The 20,334-nt window shown below is 39.0% G+C and overlaps 1 protein-coding gene and 1 long non-coding RNA gene across 2 annotated transcripts in view; one reads left to right on the top strand and one right to left on the bottom strand.

The window, feature by feature from the left end:
• The window catches only part of LOC133556557 (dynein axonemal heavy chain 10-like), a 50,951-nt gene that overhangs the window by 28,318 nt on the left and 2,299 nt on the right, over positions 1-20,334 (bottom strand). Inside the window, exons 3-32 of the mRNA XM_061906580.1 lie at positions 16,095-16,305; positions 12,692-13,080; positions 12,413-12,603; positions 12,110-12,308; positions 11,824-12,018; positions 10,401-10,571; positions 10,046-10,222; positions 9,811-9,963; positions 9,538-9,707; positions 9,307-9,458; positions 9,061-9,225; positions 8,775-8,982; positions 8,512-8,668; positions 7,936-8,412; positions 7,686-7,844; positions 7,482-7,598; positions 7,301-7,403; positions 7,048-7,226; positions 6,743-6,954; positions 5,485-5,641; positions 5,186-5,419; positions 4,972-5,094; positions 2,882-3,115; positions 2,555-2,778; positions 2,206-2,475; positions 1,938-2,121; positions 1,732-1,866; positions 1,458-1,610; positions 1,170-1,358; positions 952-1,098 (exon numbers count right to left, since the gene is read on the bottom strand). Of these exons, the coding sequence (XP_061762564.1) occupies positions 952-1,098; positions 1,170-1,358; positions 1,458-1,610; positions 1,732-1,866; positions 1,938-2,121; positions 2,206-2,475; positions 2,555-2,778; positions 2,882-3,115; positions 4,972-5,094; positions 5,186-5,419; positions 5,485-5,641; positions 6,743-6,954; positions 7,048-7,226; positions 7,301-7,403; positions 7,482-7,598; positions 7,686-7,844; positions 7,936-8,412; positions 8,512-8,668; positions 8,775-8,982; positions 9,061-9,225; positions 9,307-9,458; positions 9,538-9,707; positions 9,811-9,963; positions 10,046-10,222; positions 10,401-10,571; positions 11,824-12,018; positions 12,110-12,308; positions 12,413-12,603; positions 12,692-13,080; positions 16,095-16,305 (5,835 nt within the window). The remainder of the gene's footprint in view (positions 1-951; positions 1,099-1,169; positions 1,359-1,457; positions 1,611-1,731; positions 1,867-1,937; positions 2,122-2,205; positions 2,476-2,554; positions 2,779-2,881; positions 3,116-4,971; positions 5,095-5,185; positions 5,420-5,484; positions 5,642-6,742; positions 6,955-7,047; positions 7,227-7,300; positions 7,404-7,481; positions 7,599-7,685; positions 7,845-7,935; positions 8,413-8,511; positions 8,669-8,774; positions 8,983-9,060; positions 9,226-9,306; positions 9,459-9,537; positions 9,708-9,810; positions 9,964-10,045; positions 10,223-10,400; positions 10,572-11,823; positions 12,019-12,109; positions 12,309-12,412; positions 12,604-12,691; positions 13,081-16,094; positions 16,306-20,334) is intronic.
• Positions 3,196-9,334, top strand: LOC133556558 (uncharacterized). The gene is made up of 4 exons (XR_009807547.1): positions 3,196-3,487; positions 3,564-3,613; positions 6,820-6,988; positions 8,209-9,334. It is a non-coding gene; the product is annotated as an uncharacterized LOC133556558 (long non-coding RNA).

Here is a 20,334-nt window from a genome sequence, read left to right as displayed (position 1 = left end):
TATCTCAGCTGCATTCGGGCGGGAGGCGAGGTACATCTTGGACAAGTCTCCACCACAATGCAGGGCCAACACAGATATACAGACAACATTCACACTAACACTCATTCACTAGGGCCAATTTAGTGTTGCCAATCCACCTATTCCCAAGTGCATGTCTCTGGAGGTGGGAGGAAGCCGGAGTACCCGGAGGGAACCCACGCAGTCACGGGGAGAACATGCAAACTCCACACAGAAAGACTCCGAGCCCAAGGATTGAACCCACGACCTTCGTATTGTGAGGCACATAGACTAACCAGGTTCCACCGTGCTGCCTTAGCATAATATGCAGGGAATAAAAAACGAAAGGCAGATCATACAGCATTGACAACAAAAACAACAATGAACTAACGCTGTCGGACTAAATAGGAAACTGATTGGCGACAGGGCTCCAGGAGCCAGTACTGAGGATAGACAAGGGGAGTGAAACTACTAAAATAAGAGTACTGGACAGAAACTAAAACACCACACAAATGAGGAAAAAACAAAATGAGTCCAAAACAGTCACAGACAAAATTACCCTCATTAGCATCTCATTCAGTTCACGGATTCAAGGAACGTTGCTGGTATGACAGTAAAGTTCCTTCAATCCTTGCATATGTTGCTTTCTTGAACTGAATGGACTGCTAACGAAGGTGATTCCATGTTAACGACAGTTGTTGTGCTGGCAGAAGTCTCTTTTCTTTGCATTTTAAGAGCTGTCAATTTGTACCAAAACAGAGGGAAACCTTTAAATTACTTTGGATCAGACACCAAGCGCTCCGACTAGATCTGTCATATCTAAGTCTGTGAACAAAGACTGATGAAGCCTGCTCAAAAGGGGATACTAGTCTTCTAAGACAATCTTAACAGTCCACTTGTGATCGATTCAATGCATAATTAACCGTGTATTTAATTCAAAAATGAGGTCATTACCTCAGGGAGGTCTGGTGAACCTCTCTTTAGTTCTCCTGCCATCACTAGGACAGATTTTAGGGCTCGCAATCCAAAGTCATAATGAGACTGCTTGGACAGCTGCTCTCTTGCTAACTTATAGAGGACTGTCATCTTCTTCGCAAGGACCTAAATGAATCAAGACCAGATAGAAATCCTTAGTAATGTGCAAGCATATTAGCAAACACATTTGCTGTCACCTTTGCCATTAGGAAGCCCTCGGAGAAGAGCATGATCTCACATATCTGCTGCAAGTCGGGCACGATCACTACCACAGGCCGAAACAGAGCTTTGACTGATTCAGGCAGCTCTGTACGCCCAGCATAGCCTGGGTTCATGGTGATGAAGATGCCAATTCGGCTATCCAGGGTAATCTCATGACCTTCAAACTGATGTCCAAATGAAAAGGTGGTTGGCGAAAGTACAGAGTAACAATCATGTTGTATAATAAGAATTAAGTGTGCCATTGTATGATTTGAGAGACTTACATTGAATATTTTAAGGTAGAGAATGAGAGCATTGCGGATGGTTTGGATTTGAGAGGAGATAACCGAAAGGACTGAGGCATCAATACGGTTAAATTCATCAAAGCAGCCCCAGGCTCCACACTGGGCCAAGCCAGAGAGAATCTTCCCCACAGCCTGCACAGGAAGGTAGAGAGTTCAGGAACACTCAAAACTGACAAAAAGGGTTTTTATATGCAGGTGGGTTCATTTGGTTCGTTGGAATATAATCGATCATTTTACATTTGAAGCTTCTCACCATGTAATCCATGCCTTCACCACAATTAGTAACCACACAGAGCAGGCCCAAAGCCTTGGCCAGATCTTTGGTGGACTCTGTCTTACCAGTACCAGCTGGTCCAGCAGGCGCCCCACCCAGGAACATGGAGAGAGCCTTCAACACAAATACATACCTGCATTAACAACTGTTTGTCTGTATAATCAAATTGGTAGGTATTCAGAAACCTGCGTGATTGTGAGGTATATGCGGTCAGTAAGAGGCGTTATCACCAATCGACCGTTCAAGCCCATGTATTCATAGCCGTAAGAAAAAAATGCACTGCACTGACGAACAACTAGATTGTCTTCTTCATGCACCCAATAGAATCTCAGTTGGCTTTCCCACTCAAATTCTTTTGCATCAGTTATACTGTGGAGAGAATAAAACAAAAAAGTTCACTTTTCCACGCAAGTTGCCAGTTTTAATGGTTTATATGAGCACTGAACGTTATACCTGTTCAACACAAAACTGTCTACAATGTCTCTTGCATGGACGTCTATGATAAGGACAGTGTTAATCTTCCGTCTGTCATTTTTCTTCATAGGTTGCGTTATACGTGTTACCAACTCATCAATCTGCTTGTGCATTTTGGTGGCGTAGTTCTTCAGAGCATATTTTTCTCCTTTTTTCAAGTTGTTGAAGACATCCTCAACCTCCCATGTCCACCACACTTGATTTGTGGCCAGTACTACCATGCCCTGGAATAACAACATCCAGTCCACTCTGAAAAACAAAAAGAGACTTGATGTGGGTATGGTTTCCTTCACTAAGAGAAACAAACTTCTTCAAAATCCCCACATACCTTCCTCTGTCCTCACAGTAGCGAAATATTGCTTCCTTAGTGATTAGTCGATTAGTTTTCCTCATCTCATTTAAGACTCCTGTCATCCATTCCTCCACCCTTCCTTTGACTGGGACTGCCTTTATAAACTCCATCACCTCACACTCAGCAGACACCATGGCTCCAGCTGAAGTATCCCCACCGCTCTCAGCATCAAACCGCAGTGATGCGATGTTGTCATACATCTAGTAAGAATGGAACACACACCTAGTAATTTTACACACCTGGACAAACAACTGCAAAACGTGTTTAGTGGTTCTTTGAGACACAATAACCTTCTACTCTTACCTTTATAATATGCTCCTGTACACAATCATGGTGACTACTGCCCAGAATGCTGAGTAGTTCGTCATCAGAGATGAAGAAGAAGCGTGGGAAAGCATGCCGCTTAGAATCCAAGTAGTCATTGAGACTCTTTTGGCACCTCTCTAGGTTCTCGCTTAGAGTCTGCAGGTCATTCAGCCGGTTGGGAACCAGGCAACAGCGCTTAATGTTTGGGTTGTTATGAGCATCACTCATTATCTACACAAATTGAATTATATTATCTAATTTTTACATTTCAATTATTTATTCTGTGAATGTTAGAATCAGGGGCGTCGCCAGACATATTTCACTGAAGCACGTGCCCCACTGTTGATCTGCAGTGCCCCAGTAAAAATTTCACCAATAAAAAAAAACGCTTCAGAGTTTTAAGTCTACATAACATAGACAACAGCGCACATACTACTTAGTATGGTAATTGATTGCTACTGTATTCACTCCACGAAACAATGAGCACATGGCTAATTAATATGGTAATTTATTCACGTGTGGATCGAGACTTCAGTTGAGAGAGAGAGAGAGAGAGAAAGAGAGAGAGAGAGAGAGAGAGAGAGGATGAGAATCACTGCTGAGGTAGGTAACGTTAGCCAACAACAATTTGTTAATTACATTATTTTGATTTTGATTTGACTCAAACTTTAACTCCTAGATGGATATCAGAAAGTTATTCGCCTGCAGCAGAGAAGAAGCAGCAGGAATGTAAGTGAAGTCCTAGCTAGCTAGGCAACATCATTGTCTTAAGTTGATGCTAAGTTAGCTAACGTTATTCCTTGTATCAAGACAAAAATATTCATTTGCTGAACGAGCTGTCGGGGGAATTTCCAATGAACGTGAAACATAATGTTGGTTATTGTCTGCTGGTTCTGCATCAATGACGATTTGGAGTAAGCATGTATGAGTTGAGTGCATTTCAAATGGTTTATCTTCAGGAAGAAAAGCATTTTTCCATATCATCAAGTCGTGAGCCAAATTTTTAAATCTTTCAAGTTTATTTCACAGAAAAATAGCACAGTAGACTTGTCTTGTTAATCGGTGTGACTTTGACTAAAATAATTTTGTTTTGTCACCAGAAAAATGGCTACAGCTAAAGGTCTGGTTTTGTTTCCAGAAAAAATGGTAAAATTTCTGTATTTGTTTTCAGAAAGATGGCTGAAAATATCGGGTTTCGTTGCCCCATTTAGATTTAAAAAAATATATATTTCCATGTCTGTCCTGAGTCCTCCTCCAACTTGTTAGTCGGTTTACCTTTTGCTAAAATACTCACTAATAGTCACTAGAAAAATGGCTAAAAATATTTGGTTTTGTTGCCAAAATTTGATTTTTTTCTCCCTAAACTTTTTTTTTTTCCATGCACACATCTGACTGCAACTCACTGAAAATGACACACAATCCACTTTTATGTCACGACCCACCAGTTGGGAATCACTGGTCAACTGTATAACAGTTACTGTAATATTTCCATGTCTGTCCAGAGTGATTGACCACTTTGCAAAAATGAAAAGGAGACGTTACAGTTTACTTCTCAGAAAATGATTCCCTGAACAGACACACAACAGTTGTTCATTTATTCTACTACTGTGGCTTTATTGTTTTGTGTATATTTTATAGTTTTGTGTATCTAAAATAGGATTAGCCACATTGCCATAAATTGAAATTAAATAATATAAAAGAACCCAGAGATGTAGGGGTGCTTTATTTCGTGTTTTACTTTAGTAGATGTTAAATTTGCAGATAACTACTGCGATATATATATTTCAAAATGATTCATTGCTCTTCCTTTTTGCTTTTACCAGTAGCAGTTTAGAAGTCTGGAGTAAAACTGTGCACAAGTAGGTCAAATGCATTAGTTAATTTCAGGTGGTTAATCAAAGATTCATACAACATAATCTGATATGATTTCATAGTTTAAAGCACTATTTATGTGTTTTTTATGATGAATAAGTGCTAAAAATGTTTTTGCTTGCGCGCTTTGCACGCTCACATGAATTATTTGTGTCCCAGGTGTGCCCCAGTACAGTATTAGGTCTAGTGACGCCCCTGGTTAGAATAACACTCACATCTTTGAACCTTTTGTCAATGTTGTCAAATTTTTTGGCTTCCTCTGGTAATTGTGAGGAAATATCTCCACCAATGAAGATGCTTTCCAGGTACATCCATTTCCGTTGTACCAGCAACCAAACCTGCAGAAAATGTGAAACGCAAAAAAAAAAAGATTTGCTATACATTCACATTTGTTACATGTCGATGGTAGATTGGATCAGTATGGTTGACCTCTATAGTTTCACTAATAAGGGACAAGTCTTTCTCCCATTGTTGTATGGTGCACAAGAAAGGTCCAACAAAACGACTTCCTGCCATGCTTTGCAAATTCATGGCATCATTGTCCACAATTAACAGGATCTCATCCACTGCACCCAAAACAGAGCACTGTTGCTGGGGTCCTTTACTGTAGGCCTGTATGTTGAATTTCATGCTTCCCCATGTTTCAACCACCTCCTTCACACCCTAAGAGATACATATAGAGATTGTTAAGATTCTTAAATGTTATTTTAAAGTTATACAAGGCTTACCTTTTCAATACCAAGCTCTTTTACACCTGAAGTGACAATTTCACCTATGACATCAGCATACTTATGAAGTTCCATTGCAAACATGTTCTCCAGAGTGAAGCTGCTGGGATTCATATCAAAACTAGTTCCAGTCCTTTCCATCAATTCCTTCCAGTGTCTGTAGAACAAAATATAATCATTTTGGTATTTTTCAATTGTAATTTTATATCTAGGACTTAGATTGTGTGCATTCTATATGTATGTCATATGGAGAACAATAAAGAAAGTATGAGTAACCTTTTATTCATCAGTATTGGTAAAAACCTAAAATACATACATAACACTTGGATGAAGAGAGATAATATGTAAAAGCTCCCTGTAACCCTAAAAAGTACAAGTGGTAGAAAATGAATGGATGGTTGGATTGCTGCCAAGTGATGAGCGGAATTACTGACCAATGGGCCCCGCCAAACAGACTTGACAAACCCCACACATTAATCAAGTGAATTCGCAAGGCTTGTTGGTACTCCCTGGTCATTAAATCCAACCCCAAAAGGATGCAAGAATGCAAGATAGTGGCCAATGACAAAGAAGAATGCTGTCAAATTGAAAGAAACATTTCTTTACCTGGTTTGCACAAGGATATATTAACTGTAGCTTAAGGATTTGGTGAAGCCCAAACTTGGTAGTGGAAGGACATGTGGAAAATCTTAAATGGCTTCAAATAAGTTGTGGTCAACCCCAAGTTTTCAGGAGGTGGGAATGTAGAGTTGACACTTTGCCAGTGTACTTATTTTTGACACTAACCGATGACAATAAAAAAAACAATGTATACAAGCAACTGTAATGAGTTTGCAGGTTGGCTGACCATTGCTGCCTTAAAAGGGCTGATAAATTCAGACACTGAGATAGAGGTCAGAGTGAAGCCACTGCTCTTTCACATTGAAAGAAGTCATGTCAGTGATAGATGCGGCCAATAAAGATGTTAGATAGTTAGACACTTCCAATAGAGGTGAATACGGCCAAAGAAACCCCAGGGGAGACCCAGAACAGGAGGGATCCAATCTGTCCTGAACACACCAAGACATCCTCCAGTAGGAAAATAAAAGCTGGGTTAACCTGTCTGTTTTTACTACTAATTCCAAACAAGAAACAGTTACTTTCAATGGATAAAGTATTGTGAAGGACATCATTAATCACAGATAGTCGAATGAGGGGCAAAAGCCATCACGATCACCACCCTAATACATTTTAAAAAATAGAACAATTGCTCACTGACCTTTCTCTGAGGGCTTCATTTTTCAGGTCCAGCAGAAGGGGAAGCGAATCTCTGAATTCTTTCATTCTGCCTTCTAGAATATAGGCCACAGGCAGAGTTCGCACATCTTTGGGCAACTTTCTAAAATCTTTTAGAAAACCTTCAACACCATCCTGGAGAGAGTAAATATCCAAGTCCGCCCATAAAGTCTGAGACCACTTGTTTTTTGCAGCCTAAGAAACAAAACCAAGATCCACAAAATTACAGGTAAGTGCGACAGATCATTTGTGTGATATCAATGGTTTTCAGCTGCCAATAAACTCAACCTTTTGGTCCTGGTATATGTCATAAACCTTCCGGAAGCCATTCATGTCTTTTTGAATGCTGACGATCTCAGGGTACACAGTGACAGGTAGGTCTAACAGCCTCTCAGCATTAGCTAGATCCTGCCGTCCCTCCACCATCTTGGCAAGCTCGGCTTCATATGATTCCATTAATGATAGTCCTGCAAAGAAAAAGGGAGCAATCAATTTAATGGAATTCTCACCAGAATTATTGCGATGATTATGTATCAAAAACCTTTATCTAAATCATCTCCCACTGCTCCAGGGCCTTCTGTATTAAAGCTATTGACAAAGACGGACAAATTCTGTTGAAATTCTTCCGTCATCCCTTTGGTAGTCTTTGTGGAGCAGAGAGAGAAAATGGTTTTGCACAACAAATTGTGGGTGTTGAACAGTCAATAATTGTAGGTCCTTACCGCTTTAAATGATATCTTGACATTGGTCAAACTCCGATCGACTCGCCTCGATTCAGCAAACAGGTCATTCCAAATCTGATTAATATTTTCCATCAGTTCCTTTTCATCCTCTCCAACCTAGGCATAAAATGTCAAACTCAATAAGTCCAAACTGAAAATTAAAAATAATGAAATGCAAGTTTTTAAAAACATCAAATACCTTACCTGAACTTTGTACATAGCTAGCGTTCTGTATTTCTCCTGGATATCTGTGATGCTCAATTTTACATTTAGAGACATGTCTCTAATATCTGAGATAGTCCCAAGGACATTCTTCAAGTTCTCAAAAGTGTCAGGACTCTGTTGGAGCTTCTCAAAGAGTAGCTATTAAAAACACATGATCAAAATAACTATAAAAAGGAGGGAATCGATAACGTTTATGAGTGATATATGCTGAAGCATAAAATTGCATTACCATGAGCTCCTCTTTTAAGTTTAAGAGTTCCTCTTTGGCTGATTTGTTTAGTAAACTACCCAGCGAATGAATCCAGGACTCTGCAATCTCTTGCACAGTGCGGCCCAATGGCTCGAGATTTAGTTGGATGACATGTACATTCTTAGAAAGAGGCTCCAGTAACACCTTTTGATTTATACTCGCATAGAGCTGCAGCCTCTGATCATACATAGCACATGATGGGTTTTTGGCAGCGAACTTTTCACTGACTGTGGTATTGTCCTTTTCCCACAGAAGCTGATACTGTTTCCAGTGGCTAAGACACTGCTCTACAGAGACCAGCAATTGCTGAATGTTCTGAGACAAGGCAAGGGCACTGTCGTTAATTTTAGGGTGATTATATATTTCATCGAAGAAGCTAAACGTCACCAAGTCATCAGCACCAACATGTTGGGGAGGGCACTCAACGCAAGTCCCATGAATCCAGCGTACAAACTCCTGGAATGCAACCAAACCCAAACATGGAGGTGGACATATCAGGTCATACAGCCATTGTTAAATGTGTACACTTTGGCAGTGGTTAACAGAAGATCTTACCTTAGTACTGTCGACACAATCTCTGATACATTGCATTAGTAGCCGGTTGATCTCATTTATTCTGGGCTGCAACAAAATCCTGGGGGGCGAAAGTATGGCATCAATACGGAAGAGAGGGGTTGTCCCCATCAAGGCAGTATTGAAGGCCTTGATATTCCTGCACGTGACAGCAAACAGAAAGTCTATTATAAATGATAAGCTACATGTCACACTATTGTGTAACATTCTGAGCACAATACTAGTTACAGCTCCCAAGATATTACCTCAACAACATGTTTACGAGTGCATCGTGCACCCTGTGTTCCCAGTATGTGTAATAACCTGACATACTCTGGCACTTGCCAGAGTTAGTTTCCATGATCAAATGCTCCACCTTTGTAATGACTGGTCCAATGTCAGCATATTTGCTTTTCAACAAGTTCACTGTCTTGTTACGCTCTCGATCAATACATTCATAAAACTCCCTGACACCTAAAAACACAAAGTATTGAAAAATGCATATGAAAGTAATTTGCAATTAATGCCATTTGATTAGAATATTAATTGTACTTGGTAAAAGGTCTGTTTTATCTGGAGCTGGGCATTTCAGGAGATCTGCCACTTGTATACATTGCAGTTTGTTTTCAATATCTGTCTCGTTGTTCTGTATTTGACTGACAGTTGACTCAAACTTTGAGAGCTCTGGGTTGCCATGGTTGATGAAATCGCCGATGGCTAAATTAAAACATACGGAAATGATTTTCTCCCATCCAAAATACACATTTATAAAGTCACAGCAACATTTTAGTACCATACCTAAAGAGTTCCAGTTGAGTCTTTTACATCCAGGGAACAACATTGTCTCAACTCTTTTTATATTGTGTGACAGCATAGTGATCTTTGCATCACTAAGACTATCGACTGAAGAGTTATAGCGGTTGGCAAGTTTGTGGAGATCCTCACTGTACCTAAATCCAATGTGAAACGCCGAGGTGACAGTTTTGTGGTTGATACAAACTTAGTATTGTCCTTGGTGAGTATTACTACCTTAAAAAGTTGAGCTCCTGTAGAGTAACGTTTCGAGCAACCTCAGGCACAGAGAAGGACATTGAAATTAAATTTTTTGTCTCACTAATTATTGTCACTATCTCTGGCGGAAAGTTTACATGGTATCGCCTATCTCTTTGTCCCTTCACGTCAAGTTTGGATGGGACAACCTTAAAATCAGAAAAAGAATAGCCTTAAAATCTGAAAAATAAAATATATTCAGGGACACTCAAAATATATTCCCCCATGGGACAGAATAAAACCTATACATACCAGTTCTTTCTGGTGTTCCTTTGAAATAATGACCAAGATGGGTTTTCTCAGTAACAATGGCAAATTCCGTTCAGTTTCAGCTATCCATGCCCTATACTTCTTAACCCCAAAGTCGCCTATTTTCTTTGACATTTCCACGTACTTGCTTTTTGCCTAAGCAACAGTCACACAATATATTTGGATACTTCTTTGTGACTAAACATATCAGCGCTGCACAAAAGAATAAATATCTCACCACTTTGCCCATTTCAGTATCCAGTAACTCAGGCATTGTGAGGAGAGAAAGCATGCCACCTTTTATGCGATGAAAAAGGGAATGTGTCCACCTGATGCTTCCAGCTACGGGAGGTTCGTTCTTGTTTTTTTGAAGTTGATCCCTCTTTTCCTCAAATATTTCATTTATACTATCCACCTATAACAAAGACAAAAAATAGGTACCAAATATGTATTTAATATTCTTAAATATGAACAGGTACATTTTATGACCTTAGTTCAAATCAGATCGATGTTTTTTTATTTATTTTTTTTATCTTACAGTCTCTTTAGTATTACACTTTTTAAAACAAGCTGGACAATAAACATTCACAAACCTCTCTGCAATACTGAGCCAGAACATCATTGGTCTTTTTCATCAAATGATTATTGATGGTTGGTCTGGAGCGAATGTCTTTGTATTTCACAAGCATTTCAAGAGCAGCAGTTGAAGAGCGCAGTGTTTTGAAGGACTGGTCAATGAAGGCAATGACCTCTCTCTCAATATCCTAAAAATTTAACAAATAGAAGCTGTATTCCAACTGAAAATAAACAGCAATGTTGATGATATCTCCAACAGTGGCCCTTCAACTAACAAGAAAATCAACTTAAAAGTAATGCCTTTCAGCTTTTTGTTATTCTTTAAATTACGAGCATAGTGTGAGTTACGAGTATTTCCTTTGCTGGTAAAATTTGTTCATAACTGTATTTTAGACTATATGATTTTTTTTGTAAAGTTGAATCACCTATTTTTAACCTGCTATACTTTTGCCTTTGCTCGGGGACATGTAGCTTGTACCGTAGCTATATTTAGTCTGTGAAAAATATGTATTTGCAATATCCCGACCAAAAAGGCAAATAAAGAACACAGTCCACAGCCAGAGATTAACACTATCCTGTACTCTAACCACCAGAACTGAGAACATGAGTGTGCAAATCATCCACCGAATCAGAAAAACTAACGATTAAAAAACATGTCCTACTGCATAACAAACTCTGAGATGTTTCCGCAGCACCGTCAGTCTACAGCACTCTAAAGCAGAATTCAGCTTCCGCACAGAAATAATAATTAATCCATGAAAATATGGAGAAGCTGCCCAATGGTCTGCCCGACGTATTTTAGTTTGTTTTTTTCTTCTGATTTTACAAACTGGACAAATTAACATGAGCCTTGCTCTCTGGGTCTTATGCAGAAATTGGCTGCTGTCAACTCTGATCTCCTTTGTCCGTCACACACAGAGGTCGGTGTACAACATAAGCGATTGCCTCGTTCCTATTGTTACACAACATGGACGGTGTTGCCAGATCTCACAAGAGAAATAAACAACCAGCTCTACAAAAAGAGGCCCATAGTTGCTTATTTTAAACTGACTTTGCAACACTGGATAGAGAAGCAGCACAAAGGAGACACCACATCAGTATGGTCCACAAGGTAAATGCTGTACTCTGTTATTACATAAAACTACTGTAGATGTTTGTATAGATTTTCAAACAGTATTTCTCATCTAGAAGTTAATTTTTCTTTTTAAAAGGCATATGTTACATGTTTAAAAAAAATGTTGCCGTTTGGGGTGGCTAGACACATTGATTTCAATTAATTTGAATGGGTGGGGCTGATTTGAGATAAAAGTGTTTTGAGTTACAAACTTGGTCGTGAAGAAAATTGTGCTTGTAAGTTGAGGTAGCATTGTATTCATTTGTGGAAGCCTGCTCATTCATCAAAGTGTTCCAGAAATCAAGAAATAAGATGTCCAAACTCACATTAACAGTACTATTGAAGTTCTGCATGATGATTTTCCAGCTGCTCATTTTACAACTATCAAAAGGATTAAAATGTGCTGTCTCAAAAGGTAAAATCAGGTTGTCCACGTTGGTCAGCATTTCGTCGAAACGTTTTGGGTCCCAGGTCACACTTTTTAACTCTGGGCTGAAGATGTTGTAAAACTCCTCCAAATTCTGCATACACCAATAGACATAAATTAAACAGTGAGCTTGCTTTAGCGTTTTACAACAGGTGACAATGCATATGATGAGTAAGACTGCTGACCTGTAAAACACAGCTCATGTCCTGGCAGATGGAAGCCATGTAATCGGTTTTCTCAAAGAGCCTCCTCCTATCAAACTCCCAACGTTTACCGGTGCCTCCTGCTTCAATTTCAGCACGCGCTTCAAAGTAAGAGGACTTCCATAATTCCAGAACTTTTTTAGCATCATCCACCTTGGACTTGCTAACATCTCTTTCGTCTCTGTCCAAGACACAATGCACTGTTTTTCACCAAGGAACTGTCACGAAAATAGTTATTTGAATTGAATCCAAAATATGTATTTTCTCGATAAGATATCTACTTACTTGAAGAGCACATCGAGATCGATGACTTGAGTCACACGCTCACACAGCTGCCAAACAATACGCTCCATCAGAGGAACCATGCGTTCAATATTGTTGTAGTGGCAAGAGATTAACCACACAACTTGTAGGCTGTTCATCAGAGGTGGGATGGTCTCCAGAATCACACCAAAGTTTGCACCTGTAGCCAGATTCTATTTCAGGCAACAGTAGTTGAGGGTGGGTCAGTAACGTAAACAATGTGAAGATCTATACATGATATTTGGATCAAACATAGCTCACCTTGAAATGCCTTTCCAGTGTTTTGAGGAAGCGTACGTTTTCATCTGCCTCCAAACAATATTTAACAAGTTTAGTGACTATAGTTTCCATTTGGGGAATCACAACTGCATTAGCTTTGGTCAATAACAACAAAATCTTTTTGGCTACTGGCTGATTAAGCTTTGCTGTCAGAGCGCTCAGAATGGAAGCACGCTCCTGCCAAAAAACAATCTCTGCCATGGGAGTTGGTGTCTGTGGCTTCTTGTTTTCTTGCTCCTCTACAACAAGAGTAATCTGAGTTCGCCAGTTCACCACAGACTGCTCCAGGTTCTCTATCAGCTCTGTATCGTTTAGCAGGACACTGATTTCTGGCTCCATGTCGAACTCAGGAATGTGCAGAGCCAGTTCATCTTCAATTAAAAAAAAAGTTTGGTCGTTAAACATAGTCGTCAGTTATTTTTTTCCCAACCATTCTTGAAAGAGACAGAATAATCGGTTTGAAGAGCTGTGTGTGTGTGTGTGTCCGTTGGGTTAAGGAAGTGATGGTCACTTGTTCATAAATGGTTGTGTGCATTTAAGCATATGGCATTCACTTGTTTAAAGTTAAAGTACCAATGATTGTCACACACACACACACATACACACAAAAACGCACACACTAGGTGTGGTGAAATTTATCATCTGCATTTGACCCATCCCCTTGTTCACCCCCTGGGAGGTGAGGGGAGCAGTAGGGCAGCAGTAGGGCAGCAGCGGTGGTCATTTAACCCCCAATTCCAACCCTTGATGCTGAGTGCCAAGAAGGTAAAGGGTCACATTTTTATAGTCTTTTGTATGACTCGGCCAGGGTTCGAACTCATAACCTACCGATCTCAGGGCGGACACTCTAACCACTAGGCCAGTGGTTCTCAAATGGGGCTACGCGTACCCCTGGAGGTACTTGAAGGTATGCCAACCGGTATGTGAGATTTTTTTAAAATATTCTAAAAATAGCAACAATTCAAAAATCCTTTATAAATATATTTGTTGAATAATACTTCAACAAAATATGAATGTAAGTTCATAAACTGTGAAAATAAATGCAACAATGCAATATTCAGTGTTGACAGCTAGATTCTTTGTGGACATGTTCCATAAATATTGATGTTAAAGATTTATTTTTTTGTGAAGAAATGTTTAATTAAGTTCATGAATCCAAATGGATCTCTGTTACAATCCCCAAAGAGGGCACTTTAAGTTGATGATTACTTCTGTGTAGAAATCTTTATTTATAATTGAATCATCTGTTTATTTTTCAACAGGTTTTTAGTTATTTTTATATCTTTTTTTCCAAATAGTTCAAGAAAGACCACTACAAATGAGCAATATTTTGCACTGTTATACAATTTAATAAATCAGAAACTGATGACATTGTGCTGTATTTTACTTCTTTATCTCTTTTTTTCAACCAAAAATGCTTTGCTCTGATTAGGGGGTACTTGAATTAAAAAAAAATTCACAGGGGGTACATCACTGAAAAAAGGTTGAGAACCACTGCACTAGGCCACTGAGTAGGATAGTGTCAATAAGGATAGAGGAAAAATTAAAGAATTAGGATGCAATGTTTTTGTTTACCACTCTATTTTGTGCTACTCCAATCATATTACCACTACAGTTTATCATCGGAATCCAATTAGTCAATGGGATTTTATTGCCGTGCAATATCAAATCAACTTTAAAAGCACTCTGGAGTAGCAAAGGGCAGTATGGCCTAAAATCCATCCATCCATCCATCCATTTTCTACCGCTTATTCCCTTTTGGGGTCACGGGGGGCGCTGGCGCCTATCTCAGCTACAATCGGGCGGAAGGCGGGGTACACCCTGAAAATCTAAATTGCAATATATTATTTGGTGTGTAAATGAGCATTTTAAGGGCTCACATTATGATTTGTTTCTATATTTAAAACACTTCTTTGTAATTTACATAAGTGGTTCTCTCAGTGGTTATCAAACTTTTTTAACCCAATAGCGCCTCAGAAAAAACTTGGCTCCAAGTACCACCATAATTACCAAGATTAAAATACAGTAGTGTAATAGGCCAAAGTATTCTTTTCAAACAAGGAAGTATGTTTAATATTTTTGGCCACTGTCACATTACACACACTTTAAACACTGTGTTTGTATATAGGAAAACAAAACTGTACTTTGATCAAGTGATTATTTGGCATACCACTAGATGAGGCTCACGTGCGTACCACAGTTTGAGAATCACTGGTCTACATTAAGCGGTTCTTTGATCAAAATTTAGCATCCATTATGTTTTATACTGTAGACCATCTTCAAGACACTTTCTGACCGTCTCTTCTGCGCCGTTTTGTGGGGGGTCCTATTTATGTGGCTCCACTTTGACAGTGTATTCTCCCCGCCATCTTTATTATAATTTTTGGCGTTTCCATATTGAATCTACTGACAGAGATAAGTTACCACTATACACTACTTTGTATTACAAATGGCAACAGCTGAGAATGCACGTGCATGTACAAGCGAGTCTGCCCCAAATCAAGAAGTAAGTCAAAAAGGAGGAGCTTTTTGACTACAGCGCGCACTACAATGGCGGACACGTGAAAAACTACAGAGAGCAAGGAAGCAGGGAAGCAGCAGACCACTCGATGATGTAAACATAGGACACACGGACAGGATCACGGTGCCACTATAAATAGTTTGTCTGTGTTAACGCTTAAAATACCAATATCACCAATACTTGGTTAATACTCAAGTCACAAAATGTAAATGGATATTGTTGCCGCTTTTTGAATGGTTATTTATCGGATATTATGGGCGAAATAGAGGTTCTCCCATTGACTGTGCTCTAAGGAGACTTTTATTTACATTTATTTAATTTTTAGAATGCATTAGAAAAAAATCCATCTGTCGTCAGGGTTGTGAATGATAAGCAAAATAAATAAATAAAAAAGTGCAATTTTTCTCGAAATCGAACTTATCTTTTTTTTTTATTTGTATGGATTGATGTTGTATGTTGAAAAGCAGACTCTATTTGAAACCATTTTTAAATTAATTTGTTTAAAACACTAACTAAATCCCCAGTTCCATTTTAAGGGAACCATGCCTTGTGCGTCAAGTATCATATTGTCTTCACTTGCTGAAGATAGTCCTTATGGAGAGCCGTAAATATTGAAAACCTTTGACTTTGTTTGTATCCTCTCTACTTTGAATCATATTATGATGGTCATATTGACCTTTTACAACTTTATATTTGATTTGTCACAAAATATATAAACTTGAGAAATTTCAATATGAATGTATACCGTTCATAGAACTGAATGAATGTATGTAAACCTCTAAACAAATCAGTATACTTGCATATCAGTGCCAAAAAACTATCAAAATAACTGAAAGACATATATTGGTAGCGTGATTGACAAACCTTGAGCTTTAAGCTGTTGAATAGTTCTGTTGACCACACCCAAAAACTTGTGCGTGCTGTTGAGTAATTCATTACGAACGGGTGCTTCTTCACTTTTCTTGGTAGGAGTCTCCTGACCACCACTGGACTTGTCATCAGTAGAACCTGCTTCAGCCTGACTGCTTACATTACTTTTCTTCATCTGATGGGTAGTAATTAATGGAATGTAAATCTGAAAAGAGACACAATAATGCTTTACTATTTTCTAGGGTCTCTGTCAGTCATGAATCCTTTGGAAGGTTTTTTTTCTACATATAATAAATATGTACTGAATTTAAAAGGTTTCCATTTTGAATTAAAAAATATAGCATAACCCAGTGGTTCTCAAAAGGGGGTACGCGTACCCCTTGGGGTGCTTGAAGGTGTATGCCAAGAGGTATGTGAGATTTTTTTAAAATATTCTAAAAATAGCAACAATACAAAAATCCTTTATAAATATATTTATTGAATAATAATTCAACAAAATATGAATGTAAGTTCATAAACTGTGAAAAAAAATACAACAGTGCAATATTCAGTGTTGACAGCTCGATTTTTTTGTGGACATGTTCCATAAATATTGATGTTAAAGATTTCTTTTTTAGTGGAGAACTGTTTAGTTCATGAATCCATATGGATCTCTATTACAATCCCCAAAGAGGGCACCTTAAGTTGACGATTACTTCTATGTGTAGAAATCTTTATTATTTATAATTGAATCCCTTTTCACTTTTTCAACAAGTTTTTAGTTATTTTTACATCTTTTTTTCCAAATAGTTCAAGAAAGACCACTACAAATTAGCAATATTTTGCACTATTATACAATTTAATAAATCAGAAACTGATGACATAGTGCTGTATTTTACTTTTTGTATCTCTTTTTTTCCAACCAAAAATGCTTTGCTCTGATTAGGGGGTACTTGAATTAAAAAAATGTTCACAGTGGGTACATCACTGAAAAAAGGTTGAGAACCACTGGCATAACCTATAAGCAGCTGCATGGTTTTCTCATGTTTAGTATATCCGCCTCACAGACATAGCTTTGTGTGTAGTCTACACACTCTAACAGGCGGGTGTGAATTTTCGCTGGTTCTCCAAAAATATGCTATTTAGGTTAATTGAAGACTGTAAATCAGGACTTGACAACTGGCGGCCCGCGGACCAAATCCGGCCCGCCTAAGATTTTCATTAAAGTGTACTGTGCAGGTGTATGTATTGTCAGGTCCGCTCGGCTCAGCTCATGGCATCAATGTCTACAATAAAAGTATTGTTTTTAAAAAAAATATTTGTTTTCGAACATGTGGTAAAGTAAGCAGTCTTGCTCCTGCGCTACCGTCTTTAACAGTAATCGTAATTCAGTACTGTACACTAAGAGTCATTTCCAAATATCAGCGCAAGCCTTCTTATTGTTGCGTAAATGTTCAATGGCTAGTCTACAGATAGTGCTTCAAGTTTGTTGTATTTTTGCCGAAGACAATCGTACATGTGCGTGTGAATGTTGTCTGTTTATCTGTGTTGGCCCTGCGATGTGATGGTGACTTGTCCAGGGTGTACCCGCCTTCCGCCCGAGTGCAACCGGTATAGGCTCCAGCACACCTCCCGAGAGGGACAAGCGGTATAAAATGGATGAACGGGGTTTACAATTTGTTTTGTAGTCTACAGCGGCGAAGGTGAAGTATGTCCATATGTCTTCTCTTGTCTTCCTTACCGATGTAGAACACCTATTGTATTGATGTCTTGTATTGATTCTTGCTTTTCGGGGTAAAAAATCAAAACACTGTGCCTTATGAAGACAGTAGTATTGATTGGATCTTCTTTGTGCTTTTCCACCTGCCCCTCTCTCACATGCAACAGTGATTGAATATTTTGCCCCACCCACTAAAAGACAAAATTAAATATAATCGTGTTTTCGTCTCTGCCAATACTTTTCAGTCAATAAATTGTAAATTAATTTGTTTTCATTCGTTATCGTCCTAATTTCCTCAAGGGAAAATAGATGACGGAGACGAAAATTTTAGTAAGCAAACAACACAAACACTGTGATTAATCTTCATTCATTCATTCGTATTAATCACATGCGCTAATGCGTTAATGCTGACAGCCTTAATATACACATCACAGTGTCTTCAAAGTGTGCAGTTTTTTACTAAATTAAGGACTTTTGTCGAAGCACCAATCAGTTATTCATGTTCACATTAATTCTTCTGGGGAAGTCTGCTTCACTATATGAACTTTTCGGTTTACAAACCATGTTCAAGAACCTATTACATTTGTAAATTGAGGTTCCACTGCAGTAATGCTGCCTGGGGTCCATGATCCTGAACAGCATGCCCTGATTGGTTTGGTCTCCTCTAGTGGTCAATACTGCTGTAGTCTTTATATTTTTAGTTTATTTGGCCATTCTTATTCTAGAAAACGCATATTTTAAGACAAAAAAATTGATATGCTTAAAAAAAACTCAAAAAATCTGCATGTGGTGGAGCAACAATATATGAAGCGCCATCCCAGTAGGCACACAACATTGATAAAATGTTGATTATACATGTATGTTTTTTTTTAAACTGACTTCTTTTAACAACATTGCAAAACAGTATTTTTAAACTGAGACAACGTAGATGTCGACTGTTGGATCCACATTGTTGGTTGGGAAATTACCAAATTTCAATGGTCAAAACAATGTCAGAAACCAACATTGATTAAACATTGTCAAAAAGCATGTTGTTTCAGTGTTACGTTTGAGTTGCTCAACGCCAGGACCTAATTCAACAAGTTGTTTTAGTGTATTGTGCCTGCTGAGTTGTGACAAGGGACGACTATGTTTGCCATAAAACATCAGGTGAATTAATGTGTGTACCCTTCCATCCATCAACTTTCTACCGCTTGTCCCTTTCGGGGTTGCGGGAGGTGCTTGAGCCTATCCCAGCTACACTTGGGCGGAAGGCCAAGTACACCCTGGACAAGTCGCCACCTCATCGTAGGGTACATATAATTTTAATTCAATTTTTGTTTGTATTTTGTACAATATAAATTGAAAATATTATGCTTTGATTCTTATAATTATGTTGATCTTAAGTATAATTTCCACATTGGTGCCCTTTTGCTGACTTTAGCACCTGCTCCCTAAAACTGTGCCTGTTGAAATGCGTTAGTCGTCAAGGCCCGGGCGCACGTCAGTGTGCTGCACTGAGCACAACTCCGAGAGCGCACAAGGCGCGCGGCGGTCCGGCTGCAGCAAGCAGCTGCAATCAATCACCGGCAATCAACACACCTGAGGCTGATGATAACACCTGCCTTCATAAGCCTGCGCAATCTGCTATCCCGCGCCAGAACGTAGTCATCTGTTCCTGTACAGTAAGCAATAGTGATGGGTTGATGAGGCGTCATGTATCGTTTCGACACATTGCAAAACTGTATTGATACTGTGTCGATTCTGTGTCACTAAATACTGACATCTGCTGGACATTAAAAAATCCCTACAGGCAGCCTATGGACAGACTCAACTGACTCTGATTTTATGACCTAGTATATACAATAACATAAACCAAGTCATTGTATTTCATTTAGGATTATTTCATTTCTTCATTTAAATAAAAATATATTTTTATCTTTTTTAGATACAGTCAATAAATAATGTGAACATGTATCATAACATGGAAATCTAAGAGAACGTGTTGTGAATGAGGATATCAATCAATCAATGTTTACTTATATAGCCCTAAATCACTAGTGTCTCAAAGGGCTGCACAGACCACCACGACATCCTCGGTAGGCCCACATAAGGGCAAGGAAAACTCACACCCAGTGGGACATCGGTGACAATAATGACCCAGTGGGACGTCGGTGACAATGATGACTATGAGAACCTTAGAGAGGAGGAAAGCAATGGATGTCGAGCGGGTCTAACATGATACTGTGAAAGTTCAATCCACAATGGATCCAACACAGTCGCGAGAGTCCAGTCCAAAGCGGATCCAACACAGCAGCGAGAGTCCCGTTCACAGCGGAGCCAGCAGGAAACCATCCCAATCGGAGGCGGATCAGCAGCGCAGAGATGTCCCCAGCCGATACACAGGCGAGCAGTACATGGCCACCGGATCGGACCGGACCCCCTCCACAAGGGAGAGTGGGACATAGAAGAAAAAGAAAAGAAACGGCAGATCAACTGGTCTAAAAAGGGAGTCTATTTAAAGGCTAGAGTATACAAATGAGTTTTAAGGTGAGA

The sequence above is a fragment of the Nerophis ophidion genome, linkage group LG07 (assembly GCF_033978795.1).
Source record: "Nerophis ophidion isolate RoL-2023_Sa linkage group LG07, RoL_Noph_v1.0, whole genome shotgun sequence".
Classification (NCBI taxonomy): Eukaryota; Metazoa; Chordata; class Actinopteri; order Syngnathiformes; family Syngnathidae; genus Nerophis; species Nerophis ophidion.
The sequence above is the reverse complement of the archived record's forward strand: the minus strand, read 5'-3'. Positions and strand labels throughout refer to the sequence as shown.